This window comes from Geotrypetes seraphini, chromosome 1 (assembly GCF_902459505.1).
Source record: "Geotrypetes seraphini chromosome 1, aGeoSer1.1, whole genome shotgun sequence".
In the NCBI taxonomy this organism is placed as follows: Eukaryota; Metazoa; Chordata; class Amphibia; order Gymnophiona; family Dermophiidae; genus Geotrypetes; species Geotrypetes seraphini.
This window is the reverse complement of record NC_047084.1, coordinates 385194770-385208566: the sequence shown is the minus strand read 5'-3', so window position 1 is coordinate 385208566 and position 13797 is coordinate 385194770. Positions and strand designations below refer to the sequence as shown.

The 13797-nt window shown below is 42.0% G+C and overlaps 2 protein-coding genes across 5 annotated transcripts in view; one reads left to right on the top strand and one right to left on the bottom strand.

The window, feature by feature from the left end:
• The window catches only part of IDUA (alpha-L-iduronidase), a 353735-nt gene that overhangs the window by 89557 nt on the left and 250381 nt on the right, over positions 1–13797 (top strand). The window lies entirely within an intron of this gene.
• SLC26A1 (solute carrier family 26 member 1) overlaps positions 3897–13797 on the bottom strand; it is an 80975-nt gene continuing 71074 nt past the window's right edge. For both annotated transcript variants that reach the window (XM_033916606.1, XM_033916615.1), the window contains one exon: positions 3897–5506. In XM_033916606.1, the coding sequence (XP_033772497.1) occupies positions 3977–5506 (1530 nt within the window). In that variant the 3' untranslated portion in view covers positions 3897–3976. The remainder of the gene's footprint in view (positions 5507–13797) is intronic.

Below are 13797 nucleotides of genomic sequence, written 5' to 3'. Positions count from 1 at the left end.
TTGCCTTTCTTCCCACGGGAAAGACACTGGCCTCATGGTGACTTCTCTGCAGGTCCTGGTAGCTGGGCTCTCTTACTTAGATCCTGGACAGTTGGTCCTCTTTGGCGGCTCATCCTGATGTCGCTCAATTCTTGCAGGGGGTTCATTATGCCATATGGCTTGTTGTCCATCCTATCCCTGCCTCAGACTTTAGCCTGGTACTGTCTAGCTTTATATAGGCTCCTTTTGGCCTTCTTTCAGGTGCTTCTCTGTTGGATTTGATACTCTAGGCTTTTGATGTTTTGGCTTTTGATGTTGCTCGGGCAGTGTTTGCCTGCCTTTCTGCTGACAGGTTCTTTGCCTCAGGACTGCCTGTTGTAGCCTCTCAATGTATGCTGGGTTCTCCTGTATGGATGGGAGGTCACTCATGAGTTTTACCTCTCTGACCATCTATTTGTGCTGGCTCATTCAATTAAGTGGGATACTCCTGTTTCTAGGGCCCAGATATCCAGATGGATTCGTAGGGCCATTTCGTCAGCCTTCTTTTTGGGAAACGGTCCAGGAGTATGGCTTCTTCGTGTTCCGAAGCAAGATCTGGCCCTGCTGAGGTGATTTGTGGGGCAGCAACGTAGTTTTTTTCTTCCTATGTTTCCAAGTTTTACAGTAGGGCGGCGTGGAGTGGGAACATGTGTCCTCTTTTTTGATTCAACAAATCTGGTAACCCTAGCTTTGCTAAACCTGCCATTCACCTGCTGTGTGTTCTCTCAAGACCAAAGGAGTATACTAGTACTGCCTGATTCACGATTCGAATCGGTTCACCGATTCACTTCTGGTGAATCAATTCAAATCGATTTAAAAACAAAAAAAATCGGCCTCCCGATTTGGTAACTGACCCTCCCCCCTCAAGCGTCTTGCTGGCCGGCTGCTGCCACACCTGCTTTAGAGGGCAAGGGGGGAGGATCAGTCGGGAAGTGCTGGTGTCTGGCTTCCCCCCTGGCTTCCCGCGCATCCATTTACCTAATATCAGCAGTCTGCAGAGAAGATCGCTGGTGCTAGCGATCTTTGCAAGCTGCCATAGGTCTTTGGAGCTGTTTCCCCTGCTGCGATCCTGCCTCTGATGTCAGAGGAGGGGCGGGACCGTGGCAGAGGAAATCAGCTCTGAAGACCTATGGCAGCTTGCAAAGATCGCTAGCACCGGCGATCTTCTCTGCAGGCTGCTGATATTAGGCAAATGGATGCACGGGAGGCCAGGGGGAACACCCAGGCCTTCCAGGGGGTGCACAGTCCTTCGGAGGGGGGGACAGGCCTTCAGGGGGGACAGGCAGGCCTTCAGGGGTGGGGTGCAGGCCTTCAGGGGGGACAAGCCTTTAGGGGTGGTGGGACAGGCAGGCCTTCAGGGAAGACAGGCCTTCGGGGGAGAGTGCAGGCCTTTAAAGAGGGGGACAGGCCTTCAAGGGGTGATGGCACAGGCCTTCAGGGGGGACAGTTAGGCCTTCAGGGGAGGGGGGCCCTGGTGTTGAAGTACACGGAGGGAGGGAGGGAAGGGGGATTCAAAGAGATGTACATATGCCGGACTTGGGGGGGAAGAAATAATGGGTCTAAAAACAAAGGAGAGGGCGAGAGATGGTGGACAATGGGATTTAGGGAGGGAAGGAACAGAAAGGGAAAGAAGTTGGACACAAGAGATGGTGTGGAGGGGGGATAGAGATACTGGATAGGTGGGTAATAGGGAAAAGAAAGGGAGAGATGGTGGACCCTGGGGTGGTGGGGGACGGAGGGAGAGATGTTGGATGAAAGGGTAATTGAGAAAAGGTGGATCTGTGGATGGAGACAAAAAAAGGAAAGGTGCCAGTCCTCCAGGGGAGGGAAGGGAAATGGAATGGGAGGACAGAGATAGAAGATGGATGGTTAGCAGGGAGAAAGAAGGAGACCTTGGCAAGCAAGTTATCAGAAGACAACCAGAGCCTGGAACCAACAAGATTTGAATAATGACCTCTCAACAAAAGGTAGAAAAAATAATTTTATTTTCTGTTTTGTGATTACAATATGTCAGATATGAAAAGTGTATCCTTCCAGAGCTGGTGTTAGACCGCAAATGTGAGCTAGGATTTAACAGAGAGAGAGGAAAAGTCTTTTTTGTTTGTCTACACCACAGCGCCAGTGTGGTTAGGAGAAGGCAAAGGGGCTGAAGAGGCTATAAAAGGGGTGAAGATGCTATAAAATAAACAAAAAATCCCCACGCAATTGGGTAGGAAAATCGAATCAAAAAATCGATTCAATTGGCTGAATCGAATCGAATCGAAATATTTTTTCCTGAATCGGGCAGTACTAGAGTATACCTTGTGTTCTGAATCTCTATGGCTGCAATACCCAGGACTTATTTGGAAGACTAAAGGAAATGGAAATGTGGATCTGGGAGAGGGGCAGGGCACAGGCAGGAGCAACAGGAGAAGAGGGGCTGGATTAGGGAAACTGTTCTCTGCTGTGTGCTAGGCCTAGCCCTTCCTGGCCTCCTCTCTGCAGGCTTCTTTAAATAGAGGGGCTAGAGCAGAACACCACAGCTGTTCTGCAGTCAGAAAAGAAATGACGGAATCCAATCCATTTCCCCCAGAAATTAAGCCTTGTTGGTGTATACACACAAACACGTATCTCTGCTGTCTCTGTCTTTCTATCTTCTCTTTCTATCTTTCTGTTTGTTTCTCTCTCTCTTTATATCATACACATAATTAATGCGAAGAGAATTCTTGGCAGTCAATTCCTACTTTTACAAAATGGGCCATGACAGATATCCAAAGTTGTAATGCTTTCCTGCATTTTCAGTATATACTATACAGTAAGGGGCTCATAATCGAAACAGAAAAACGTCTAAAAACCTGCCTAAATCAGCACTTGGACGATCTAAAGGACAAGTCGTCCAAGTGCCGATAATCGAACTGGGTTTTAGACGTATTTAAAAACGACCTAGGCCTTCACAGTGCTGCTGAATGACCAGAGCTAAAAGGGGCGTGTCAGGAGGAGTGTCGAGGGCGGGAATAGGGCTGGATGTGGGCCGTCCTAGACTTAGTCATACTGCATGTATAACCAAAAATTTTATAACACTGCCAAGATGGAACTTGGACGTTGTGACTTAGGCCATCTAAAACCAGGTCTAAGTCCAGAAAAGGTATCCAAAGTGACCAGATAAGCACTGTAGATACATAGTACAGACCCACATACACTGCCCAAATCATCACTGCCCCCCACCCATAAAAATCGTAATAACAACTTTATATGTCTGCTTCCAGAACATCAGCACCTAGCAGCCTGGCATAGGAAAGCCTAGTGGATCTGCAGAGGTGGCTTACGTGGTCTTGGGGGTGAGTTAGTGAACCATGGAGAGGAGGACCCAGGCCCATAAGCCACTCTAATCACTGCATTCATGGTGAAAAATGTCCATAACCCCCCAAACCCTTTTGTACTGCCATATAAGTGGCTCCTGCAGCCTTAAGGGCTATTGGGGTGGTAGATAGGTGGGTCTAGTAGATTCTGGGGGTGTTTTGGGGGGGCTCACCATGTTTATGTTTATGTGGGATCCTTTTTGTGAAGTTCACAGCAGTGCCCTGTAAGGTACCCCAATACTCTGGTGTCATGTCTGGGTGTCCAGTCCATCACTTTTCTGGCCGCTCCCGCGCCCAAAAGGTATTTTTCTAGGTGTTTGTAACTTGGCCAAATTTTTGGATGAAAATGTGGTATAAAGATGGCGACTTAGTGGTCTGGGTGATCAGACGGTTGGAGATACTGTTGGACGATATTAAAAAAAAAAAAAATGCTGGATGTATTTTTTGAAAATGGACCTTTTCCTGTGTCTTACTTTGGACGACATGCGACTTAGGCCAAAACGGACTTAGATGTTTCTTTTGATTATGCCTCTCCACGTATTATTCCAGATGAAAACTTGATTTGGCTAACATAAATAAGTTTGTGTGTGGTTTTTTTTTTTAATTAATCCCATATGAAACTATATAGTAGAGTCAGCTACCATAGACATTTTTTCTTTTGCAAACTGAACAGAATTATGAATACTGTAAAAAAGTAATTCGTGAATATCTTTGTTATCTTTCCCAAAGTATTCGCTCCTTTCTAAAGAGTCAATTACAGAGGGATTACAACATGACAGAACAACATTGATGCCTATTTCTTTGTAGCCTTTCAGGATTCCTTTCAATGTATTAACACCAGTTGTGTCTAAAAAAGAAACTGAAGAACAGTCAAGAATAATTGTATGAAAATCAAGCTGGTGTGGGACTAGATCTGACGTTGTGTCAGCATTATTGATCACCTTGACAGCTGCAGTCTTTTTCTTTCCTTTACTCATAAGTTCATTTTCTTTCTCTTTATTCTTCTTTCTCCTTATTATCTCCAGAGCAGGGTCTAATCCTGTCATTTTGTAGAGGGATTGCAAGAAGAAACCTTTATTTGCATAGTAAAGAGGTGCTTCAAAACGAAATATTTTGATTTTTTGGATAGGAAAAAGGTTTTCATATTTCCCATCATCTTCATAGAAAGCAGTGTTTTGGATTTGACTGAGTAGAGCCGTATGAGGCGCCTGCATACGGGCAATAATACACAGCATTGAAAATATAACTCCAACTAAAAGACCCATTTCTGTGCTAATGAAAGCAGATGAGAGTGCAGTAACACTCCATACCAAACAGTCCACTTTGTTTAGGTGCCATCGAATTGGCAGCTCTTTAAATTTTCTAAGGGCTTCTCTTAAACTGACTATAATTATGCAAGCCAAAACACATTTTTGTAGGGAGTAAAACAGTGGTGCAAATACAAGCAGGACCAACAGCACTACCAGTGCACTTACCACGCTAGAAACCTGTGTCTGGCATCCTGTGGAAGTTTTTACAAGAGTTTTAGCTAGAGCTGCACTGGTTGCAAAAGAGTGAAAAAAGGAAGGGATAATATTGCAGAATCCTATAGCAAACATTTCTTGGTTGGCTTTCACAGTGTATTCATATTTTTTTGCAAACATTTCTGATAATGAAATTGTAAATGCAAAACTGACAATGGCTAGAGGAAAAGCATCCACAGCCACACGTGGCATGATCCAGACATCTGGTATTTTAGGAGGTATAAATCCAGTTGGAATTGAACCAGAAACACTTGTTCCATAAACTTGATTTAAATTACAAAAATGTGATATCAGTGTTGCCACTATAATAATGATAAGCTCTGTTGGAAGAGGGAGTTTTAGTTTTTGTTTGTATCGATCTCCAAGTTCTTTGGCAGCGATTAGTACAACAATACAAATAGCACTTGTTATTACATCACAGAAGTTTGTTGCATAAATGTTTTTAAAAATGTTAATCCAGGTTGTTATGATCATTCCATATCCTTGACTTCTTGGGATTTTTATTCCAAGGAGATACTTGACTTGAGCTGTTAAAATCATCAATGAAGCACCAGTGGCAAATCCATCCAACAAAGGTTCAGACAGATACATAGATAAAAATCCCAATCGAAAAACACCCATTAGCACCTAAAAATAAGAAAGAAGATTGGCATGAATAGAGAAGTTAAAATTTAATCTTTGCTTTCAGTTTGAGGTTTCAAGTTTTTAATTCTGAAATTTTGAAAATCCTTTTTGTTATACTCGTACTGAATAGGTCAGGGTAAAGGGCCATGGATGTGATATATTACCTGGTTTTGAACAATATATTGAAATCCACAGATCAGTGTTGAGCACTGGTCAACAAATAGAAGGCTAGATATTCAGCATGGTGTAAGTGGGCAGAAAAGACTCTTAACTAGGCAGTGCCACTGAATATCAGCTCTGACTGCCGTGGCACTGTCCAGGCAGCAAGAAAACAGAAAAAGAGATCCCCTATGAAAGGAATGCGAAAAGACAAGGAAGTAGGGGGTGGACCAATAAAAATAAAAAGTTGAACATTGGAGTAAGAACTGAGAAAACATAAAGGTGTCCTTTTACTAAATTACAGTAAGCAGTTTTAAATATTCCACCGTTGGGCGCACACACTAATTTTGGCATCTGTGCATGCTTCACATATGCTAAAAAAATATTTTACATTTTAGTGGTGGAGCAGGTTGGGGGTGGAAAGTAGGTATGTAGAGTGCTAATCAGTTAGCACAGCTACATTACCGTGCTTTAACCAGTTTGCATGTGAACTCTTACCACCTATAAAATAGGTGGCGGTAGAGACTCATGCACTAATAGCCACATGCTAATGGGGAAATTAGCATGTGGTCATTATCAGAAAAATGAAAAAAGCTGTCTTTTACCAGCAGCATTAAAAGTGGCCTCAGTGTATGGGAAAGACTCATGTTGGGGCTACTGAAGGCCACTTTCTAGCGCTGCTTGGTAAAAGGGCCCCAGTTTATTATGATAAAAAAACAACAGCATAGGTCTACATAAAACAAATCACCAGAAGATGGTAGAAATTCAGAAGACAGATTCGGACTATCTTCTGACTTTCCACCACCTTTTCGAGATTTGTTTTATGTAGATCTATGGTCTTTTTTATAATAATAAACTAGGGACTGGATTCTTAAAACTCGCCAGTAAAATACGGCAAGTTGATGTAGTGGCTGTAGTGGGAGCAATTTTTATTTTATGGGTGATTCTCAGCATAATAGCATGAAAATTATATGCAAGCTATTTGTGCAGAGAATCGCCGGTAAAGAGCGTGAGGATCTGTGCTCGGTGCTTGCTCAGAAGATCAGTCACTAAGCACAGCTCCTCCCTTCTGTCAAAGTTGCTCTCCCTGCCCCGATTAACTGAGCAAAAAACATAAGGAATTGACACCGATTAACTGAGCTGCAGGTCTCTCTGCTGGCTCAGACGATGGACTGGCAGGGAGAGCAGCAGAGGGAAATGATCCCCCCTCCCGCCAACACCCCCCTCATCTGCCATTGCCTGGGCCCCCCACACCCTGTACAAGATTGGTAGGATGGATGCCCACTCCCTCCTGTTGATGGGGTCCCATGCCCCCTGCAAACCCTCAACAGGCCCTCCCACACCTATAAATTGAAGAATGGCAGTAGAGATGCCCACTTTCTACCGCCACCAGGGTCCCCTGCCTCCCCCGACAACCCCCCAATACCTCCTGCATCTTTAAATCGAAGGATGGAAGGAGGGATGCCAACTCCCTCCACTGCCGGGGTCCTCTGCCCCTCCCTCCCGGCTCCCTTTACCTTTAAGATGAAGGCCAGCAGGAGGGATGCCTGCCTCTTTAAAATGGGGTGCCTTCCCCTTCCCAGTGCATCCGGGGATGCACAGAGGAGGGGATTAAGGCTCTGATTGGCCCAGGTGCCTAAGGTCCCTCTTATTGGAGAGGTCTTAGGCATCTGGGCCAATTAGAGCCTTAAAGGCCCTCCCTGGTGTATCCCAGGATGCACCGGGAAAGGGAAGACCTGGGACTTTTGAAAAGGTGGGCCTGCTGTCCATGGAGAGTAAGCAACCCATCCATGGCCTCTGTCTTAAAAGTACGGGGGGGGGGGGAGTGTCAGGAGGGTGGGGAACCCTGGCAGTGGGAGGAACTGGGGATTCCTCCTGCTGTCCTTCATTTTAAATGTGGGGGGTGGGAGACCCTGTGATAGCAGCAGGAGGGAGTGGGCATCCCTTCTGCCATCCTCAATTTAAAGGTGCAGTCGTTGAGGGGTTTAGGGGTTTGTTGGGAATACTATTCAGGGGATTTGTCATGGGGTAGGGGATCCTTCAATTTAAAGATTTGGGGGTGTTGGGGGACGGGAGATGCCAGCATCATCAGGGGCATTGAACGTCCCTGGAGGGGATCAGTGAAGGAGTCAGGGGTCTTTTTTTTTATTTGCAGGGTGGGGGGGAATCTGAGCTATCAAGCCATACTTTCCTGTCTGTGCCTAAACCAATCAGTGCTCAGGCTCTGACCGGAAAGTAAGGCTATGACAGCTCAGACCCTGTTGGAAAATTTCACCTGCAAATGTGGTACAGCGAAGAGAATCGCCCGGAGTGTTCCTTTAAATATTAATGAGTCCATTTTACTACCATTTTAATATTAATGACCTTGTATTGCTAGGAAGCTCAGAAAAGACCACAGTGAGCTGTTCTGATAATTGACCAGTAAATACTGGCATGCTAAATGGCTGGAACCAGTTTAGCGACCATCTTTAAAGGCACAGTAAGTTTTGAGAATCTAGCCCTTTACGTTTTATCAGTTTTTACTCTAAGGTTCCACTATTTATTTATTGATCCAACTTTATTTTCTTGTCTTTTGACTGTCCAGGCACTGCCAGGATAGTCTGGGATAGAGTCAGGGTGGGTCCAGGAAGTTATGAGGGCACCAGTAGTATTCAGTGCTGATGCCTGCATAGCGAACTGGGGAACTAGGACTGCTGGTAAGGCACTGAATAGTGGCCAAATTCAACTTTCAAGTAGAGAATGACACGGTGACAAAATTCATCACCGTTCCCATCCCCATGGATAACCGCGGGAAATAATCCCATGTCATTTTTTAGTGTCTATTTCAACCTCAGTCCTTCTACACCAGCATTCTTCAAAGCAAAGCTTGAGGGTCAGTGGCTGAGCCCATTCATACTCTGATTCTTCCCTCTCTCCTTAAAAAATAACATGAAGATGGTTTCCCGCGGTTATCCGTGGGGACGGGAACGGTGATGAGTTTTGTCACCATGTAATTCTCTACTTTCAAGTACTGTATTACCTCTCAACCAGATATTCAGTGCTAGCTGAATATTGACTAGAAAGAGAATATTAGGAATTATTCAGAAATGAACACAGTAAAACTAAGAATAATAACATTACATCTTTGTATAGACCCTTGAATTCTGTCCAGCTGATATTCAGCATTATTTAATTGGCCAGATATGGCACCAATTGGTTAAATAGAGGGGCATAATCGAAAGGGACGCCTAAGTCCGTTTACGTCCATCTCACAAGTCGTCCAAAGTAAAAAACAGCTTAAGACACATTTTTGAAAGATACATCCAACTTTTTTTTTCGTTTCGAAAATCATCTAATTATACGTCCTGCTGATCTGATCGTCCAAGCCACTAAATCATTTATCTTTATACCACATTTTTATCGGTGCCATGTCTTCTCCTCCCTACAGCTCCCTTATAGGTTACGGTGAGCCCCCAAACCACCTCCAGAATCCCCTAGACCCACTTATCTATCACCCCAATAGCCCTTATGGCTGCAGAAGCCACTTATATGCCAGTAAAAAAGGGTTTTGGGGGTGTATAGGGCAGTGCACATGTTTAAGTATCAGTGCAGTGATTAAAGGGGCTTATGGGCATGGGTCCTCCTCTCTATGTGTCCCCACATCCAACAGAGCTTGTTCTAGGCATTTTTGTCTTGGATGAAAAGTTGGACGAAAATGTGGTATAAAGATTGATGCTTTAGCGACTTGGACGATCAAATCAGCAGTTAGACGATTTTTGAAAGAAAAAAATTTTGGACATATTTATCAAAAATGTGTCCTAGGCTGGTTTTTTTATTTTGGACGACTTGTGACTTAGACGAAAACGGACTTAGACTCCCTTTCGATTATGCCCCTCCACGAGTTTTAGTAATTGTATATTTATTTGATCAATATGTTGGTTTTAATTTTTATAGGTCTTTTTAATTTTTAATGTCAATATAGGGATACAATGAAATAATATAACGGGGAAGGCTTTAATATCAATATTAATTTAATGTTGTTCTTTAGCCTTTATCTCATAATGTAATATAATTGATGGAAGGGGAGAAATGAATGGATTACTTTTTAAAATTTTGAGTCTGAATTCAAGGTAGTTGTGGATAAATATGCTAAGAAATTGAAATTTCATATTAATATATCATATTCATGATTTCATTTTTTAATGGAATATTTTAAATTTCATGTATTTTTAAAATTAATAATTTAATAATGATAGTATATAGGCAAGTTTTATTTGTATCTAAAAATCAGCTTAGTTCATAAATTTATAGATTTGGATTATTAATTGATGTAGAATTTTTTTATTGTCAAATTGATGGAAGAATATTCATAACAGGAAGAAACGGGAAATATAAATATATGAGGGGATAAGTTAGAACATAGGTCAACCAATGTGTACCAAGTTCACCAAGATTTGATTTAAGGAGGGGGAGGGGGAGGGGGCGGGTATGGGCAATTAAGGGTGGGAATTCCTGTATGTGTGTGAAAGTGCTGGATAATAGTCTAAGAGGGTTAAATATTCTATTGGGTTCAATAGTAGGTAATTATTCCTTTTACTTTCAGACTTTTTCAAAATCTAAAACAAAATGTCAGTAAAATAATTTTCTGTAAATGTAAACAGTTTAAATAACCCCATAAAAAGAAAAAAAGTACTTAATTTCTTAAAGGGGCAGCACGCGGATATATATTTTTTTAACAAGAGACACATTTATCTGCTATTGAATCAGCCAACCTGCAAGGGGGTTGGATCAAACATTGTTGGGTTGTTTTTTTTTTTTGCGCCAGCAGTGGGGGAAAAAAGCTGGTGTGGCAATTCTTATTAATAAAACATTATCTGCTAAATTTGATAATTTCTATTTGGACCCATTAGGAAGATGTTTATATATCAACATGACTTCTGGAGATGTTACTCTGACGCTTTTTAATCTTTACGTGCCTAATGCTAATCAGACTAGTTTTTAAAAAATTTTGCAACAAATTATTATTTCGAAGTTTTTAATTTAATTATTGCAGGAGACTTTAATGCAATAATAGGCCCATGGCTAGACAAACAACCCTTACCCAAAAAAAAATTTAAGGGCTCCTTTTACAAAGGTGCGCTAGCGTTTTTAACGCACGCTAGCAGCTACTACCTCCTCTTGAGCAGGCAGTAGTTTTTCAGGTGGTGTGTGCATTAAAAACGCTAGCGCACCTTTGTAAAAGGAGCCCTAAGCCATTAGGTGTGGATCATTTCATGAAAATTTGTAGTTTAAAAGATATATGGTGGATTCTTAATCCTAGTGCCAGAGAGTTTACTTTTTGCTTCCAAATACATCATTCATTTTCAAGAATCAATTATATTCTAATATCTAACCAGTTAATCCAACAGACTATAAAGACAGGCATTGATCATGCAGGCATATGGTTGGAATTTCGAACAGATACAGAATCTTCCCAAAAGTATATTTGGAAATTTAATAATAAGCTGCTTGCTGACTCAAATTTTCTTGAGGAAATAAAAAATATTCAAATTTTTTCAGTATAATTCCTCAGAATAAGTCTCTTCAGAGACTTTATGTGATGCCTTCAAGGCAACTTTACGAGGTAACATAGGTTATTCTGCTCATGTACATAAATTGTTAAGAATGGAGTTTTCTAAATTAGAGGATAATATCTCTTCTTTGGAGTCTCAATTGATCACTCAATAGAATCAAGCAACCTTGAATGCTTTGATGGTAGCTAAATACAAATATAATGCCGTTAGTAGTCAACTGGCCCAGAAAGATCTTTTCATTCAACAAGTGTTTTATTATGGTTGTTCTAACAAAGCAGGAAGGGTGTTTGCTAATTATCTTAAAGTTTAAAAAAACGCAGAGATAAGATCTCTTCAATCAAAGATGAATTCGGCAATGTTTATATTCAACAACCTGATATCCTTGCCCAGTTTCTAAAATATTACAAGGATTTATATTCTGATGTGAATTCAAAGGAGACAACTAATGCAACAAAATTCTTGCATTCAATTAATGGTCCTAAATTACCAGATTATATTAAAAAATCTCTTGATATGCCAATATGCCAATATCAATAATTTTTAACATTGTACTTGAATGTTTTTAACAATTGCATTACTTTTATTATATAATTTTAGATTGTATGTAGATAGTGTGTTCTATGAAACTGTACCATGTGCTGAAATGTCTCAGTATTCTCCTGTTGTGAACTGCCCAGAACTATTGGTTGGGCGGTATATAAGAAAATAAATTATTATTATTAAAATTAAATTATTATAATATCGATATCTGAACTCCAGTCAGCATTGAAATCTCTTAAAGCAGGTTCAGCTCCAGGTAATGATGGATATATACTGTAGAGTTCTTCAAAACATTTCAGTCAATAATACTTCCTCATCTTTTTCAATTGTTCCAACCACAGTTGGGAAAAGGTCAGATAACTGGTACCATGGCAGAAGCCCTCACAATAGTGCTTCCTAAACCAAAAAAAAAAGCAAGTACTACTACACCTCAACAAGGAAGGAGCAAGAGTATTGGCAGGCAACATGAAGAAGGCCATCGAGAAGGCTTTAAACTAAAAGACAGGGGAAAGCTGACAGTCGACCACCAGTCGATGGCCCGGGCGACAGGATGCCCCGACGAAGGAGCCACGGGCAACTACTCATACACAGGAGGGGACGACCTCACAGCAAATAAGGGAGACAAGGCAGGAAGGGATGACTCAGACACAGGAGGGGATGACCACATAGCAAACAAGGGAGACAACGCAGGAGCAGAAAAGGATACCATGAAAGAAACAGTAGAGACAGCCAAGTGTAGAGAGTCCAAGAAGGTAGCACAAAGAGAACTCAAATGTATGTATACGAATGCTAGAAGTCTGGGAAACAAAATGGGGGAATTAGAGATAATAGCAAGACACGATGAACTGGAAATCATTGGCATAACATAGACATGGTTGAATGAAGAAAACAAATGGGACACAGTACTACAGGGATACAAACTATACAGAAGAGATCGAGTAGGGTAGAAAGGTAGAGGTATTGCCCTATATGTTCAGGAAGGAGTAGAATCTGTTGGAATGGCTACAATGGAAAGGAAAGAGAAGCTGGAGTCCCTCTGGATCAAGATTCCTAGTCATAATGGCGCAGACAAAAAAATTGGCCTTTACTATCGATCCCCAAGACAGACAGAGGAAACTGACTCAGAAATGATGGAACCTGGGAACCTCCAACTGTGGCAAGGAGGCCAAGTTCCTGGAGGCACTAGGGGATTGCTTCCTAGAACAAATGGTAAGAGAGCCGACAAGAGGCAACGCCACTTTGGACTTGGTCCTAAATGGCCTCACGGAACCGACAAAAGAAGTAGAAGTCATGGTCCCGCTGGGGACGAGCGATCACAACATGATCAACTTTAAACTTGACATCGGGAAAGGGAAACGTACCAAAACCTTAACCACGACCTTAAACTTTAAAAAGGGTAAATACGATCGCATGAGACCCATGGTAGATCAACGGCTCAAGAAAAAGATGGACAAAATTAAAACGGTAGATCAGGCATAGTCCCTATTGAAAAATACTATCATGGAAGCACAAAATCTCTACATTCCACGGATTTCCAAAGAAAGGAGAACTAAAGGCAAAGGAGAACCGGCATGGCTTACCAGACAGGTGAAGGAAGCCATAAAAAAAAAAAGGACTATTTCAAAAAATGGAAACGCACGAAAACAACCGAAGCTTGGAACAAACATAAAGATGATCAGAAGAAATGTCACAAGGCGGTGAGGGATGCCAAAAAGGACTATGAGGAGAAAATAGCGCAAGAGGCCATAAACTTCAAGCCCTTCTTTAGATACGTAAAAGGGAAAAAACCTGCAAAAGAGGCGGTGGGACCGCTGGACGACCAGGGAAGAAAAGGTTACATCAAGGAAGACAAAGAAATTGCTGACAGACTAAATTCCTTCTTTGCATCTGTCTATATAAAGGAGGACACCGCAACAATACCAGAAGCAGTGGAAGTGTTTAAAGGAGTAATAGAAGACAGCCTCGCCACAGTAGAAGTGGACTTGGACCAGATAGACTACCAGATCGACAAACTTAAAAGTGACAAATCCTCTGGACCAGATG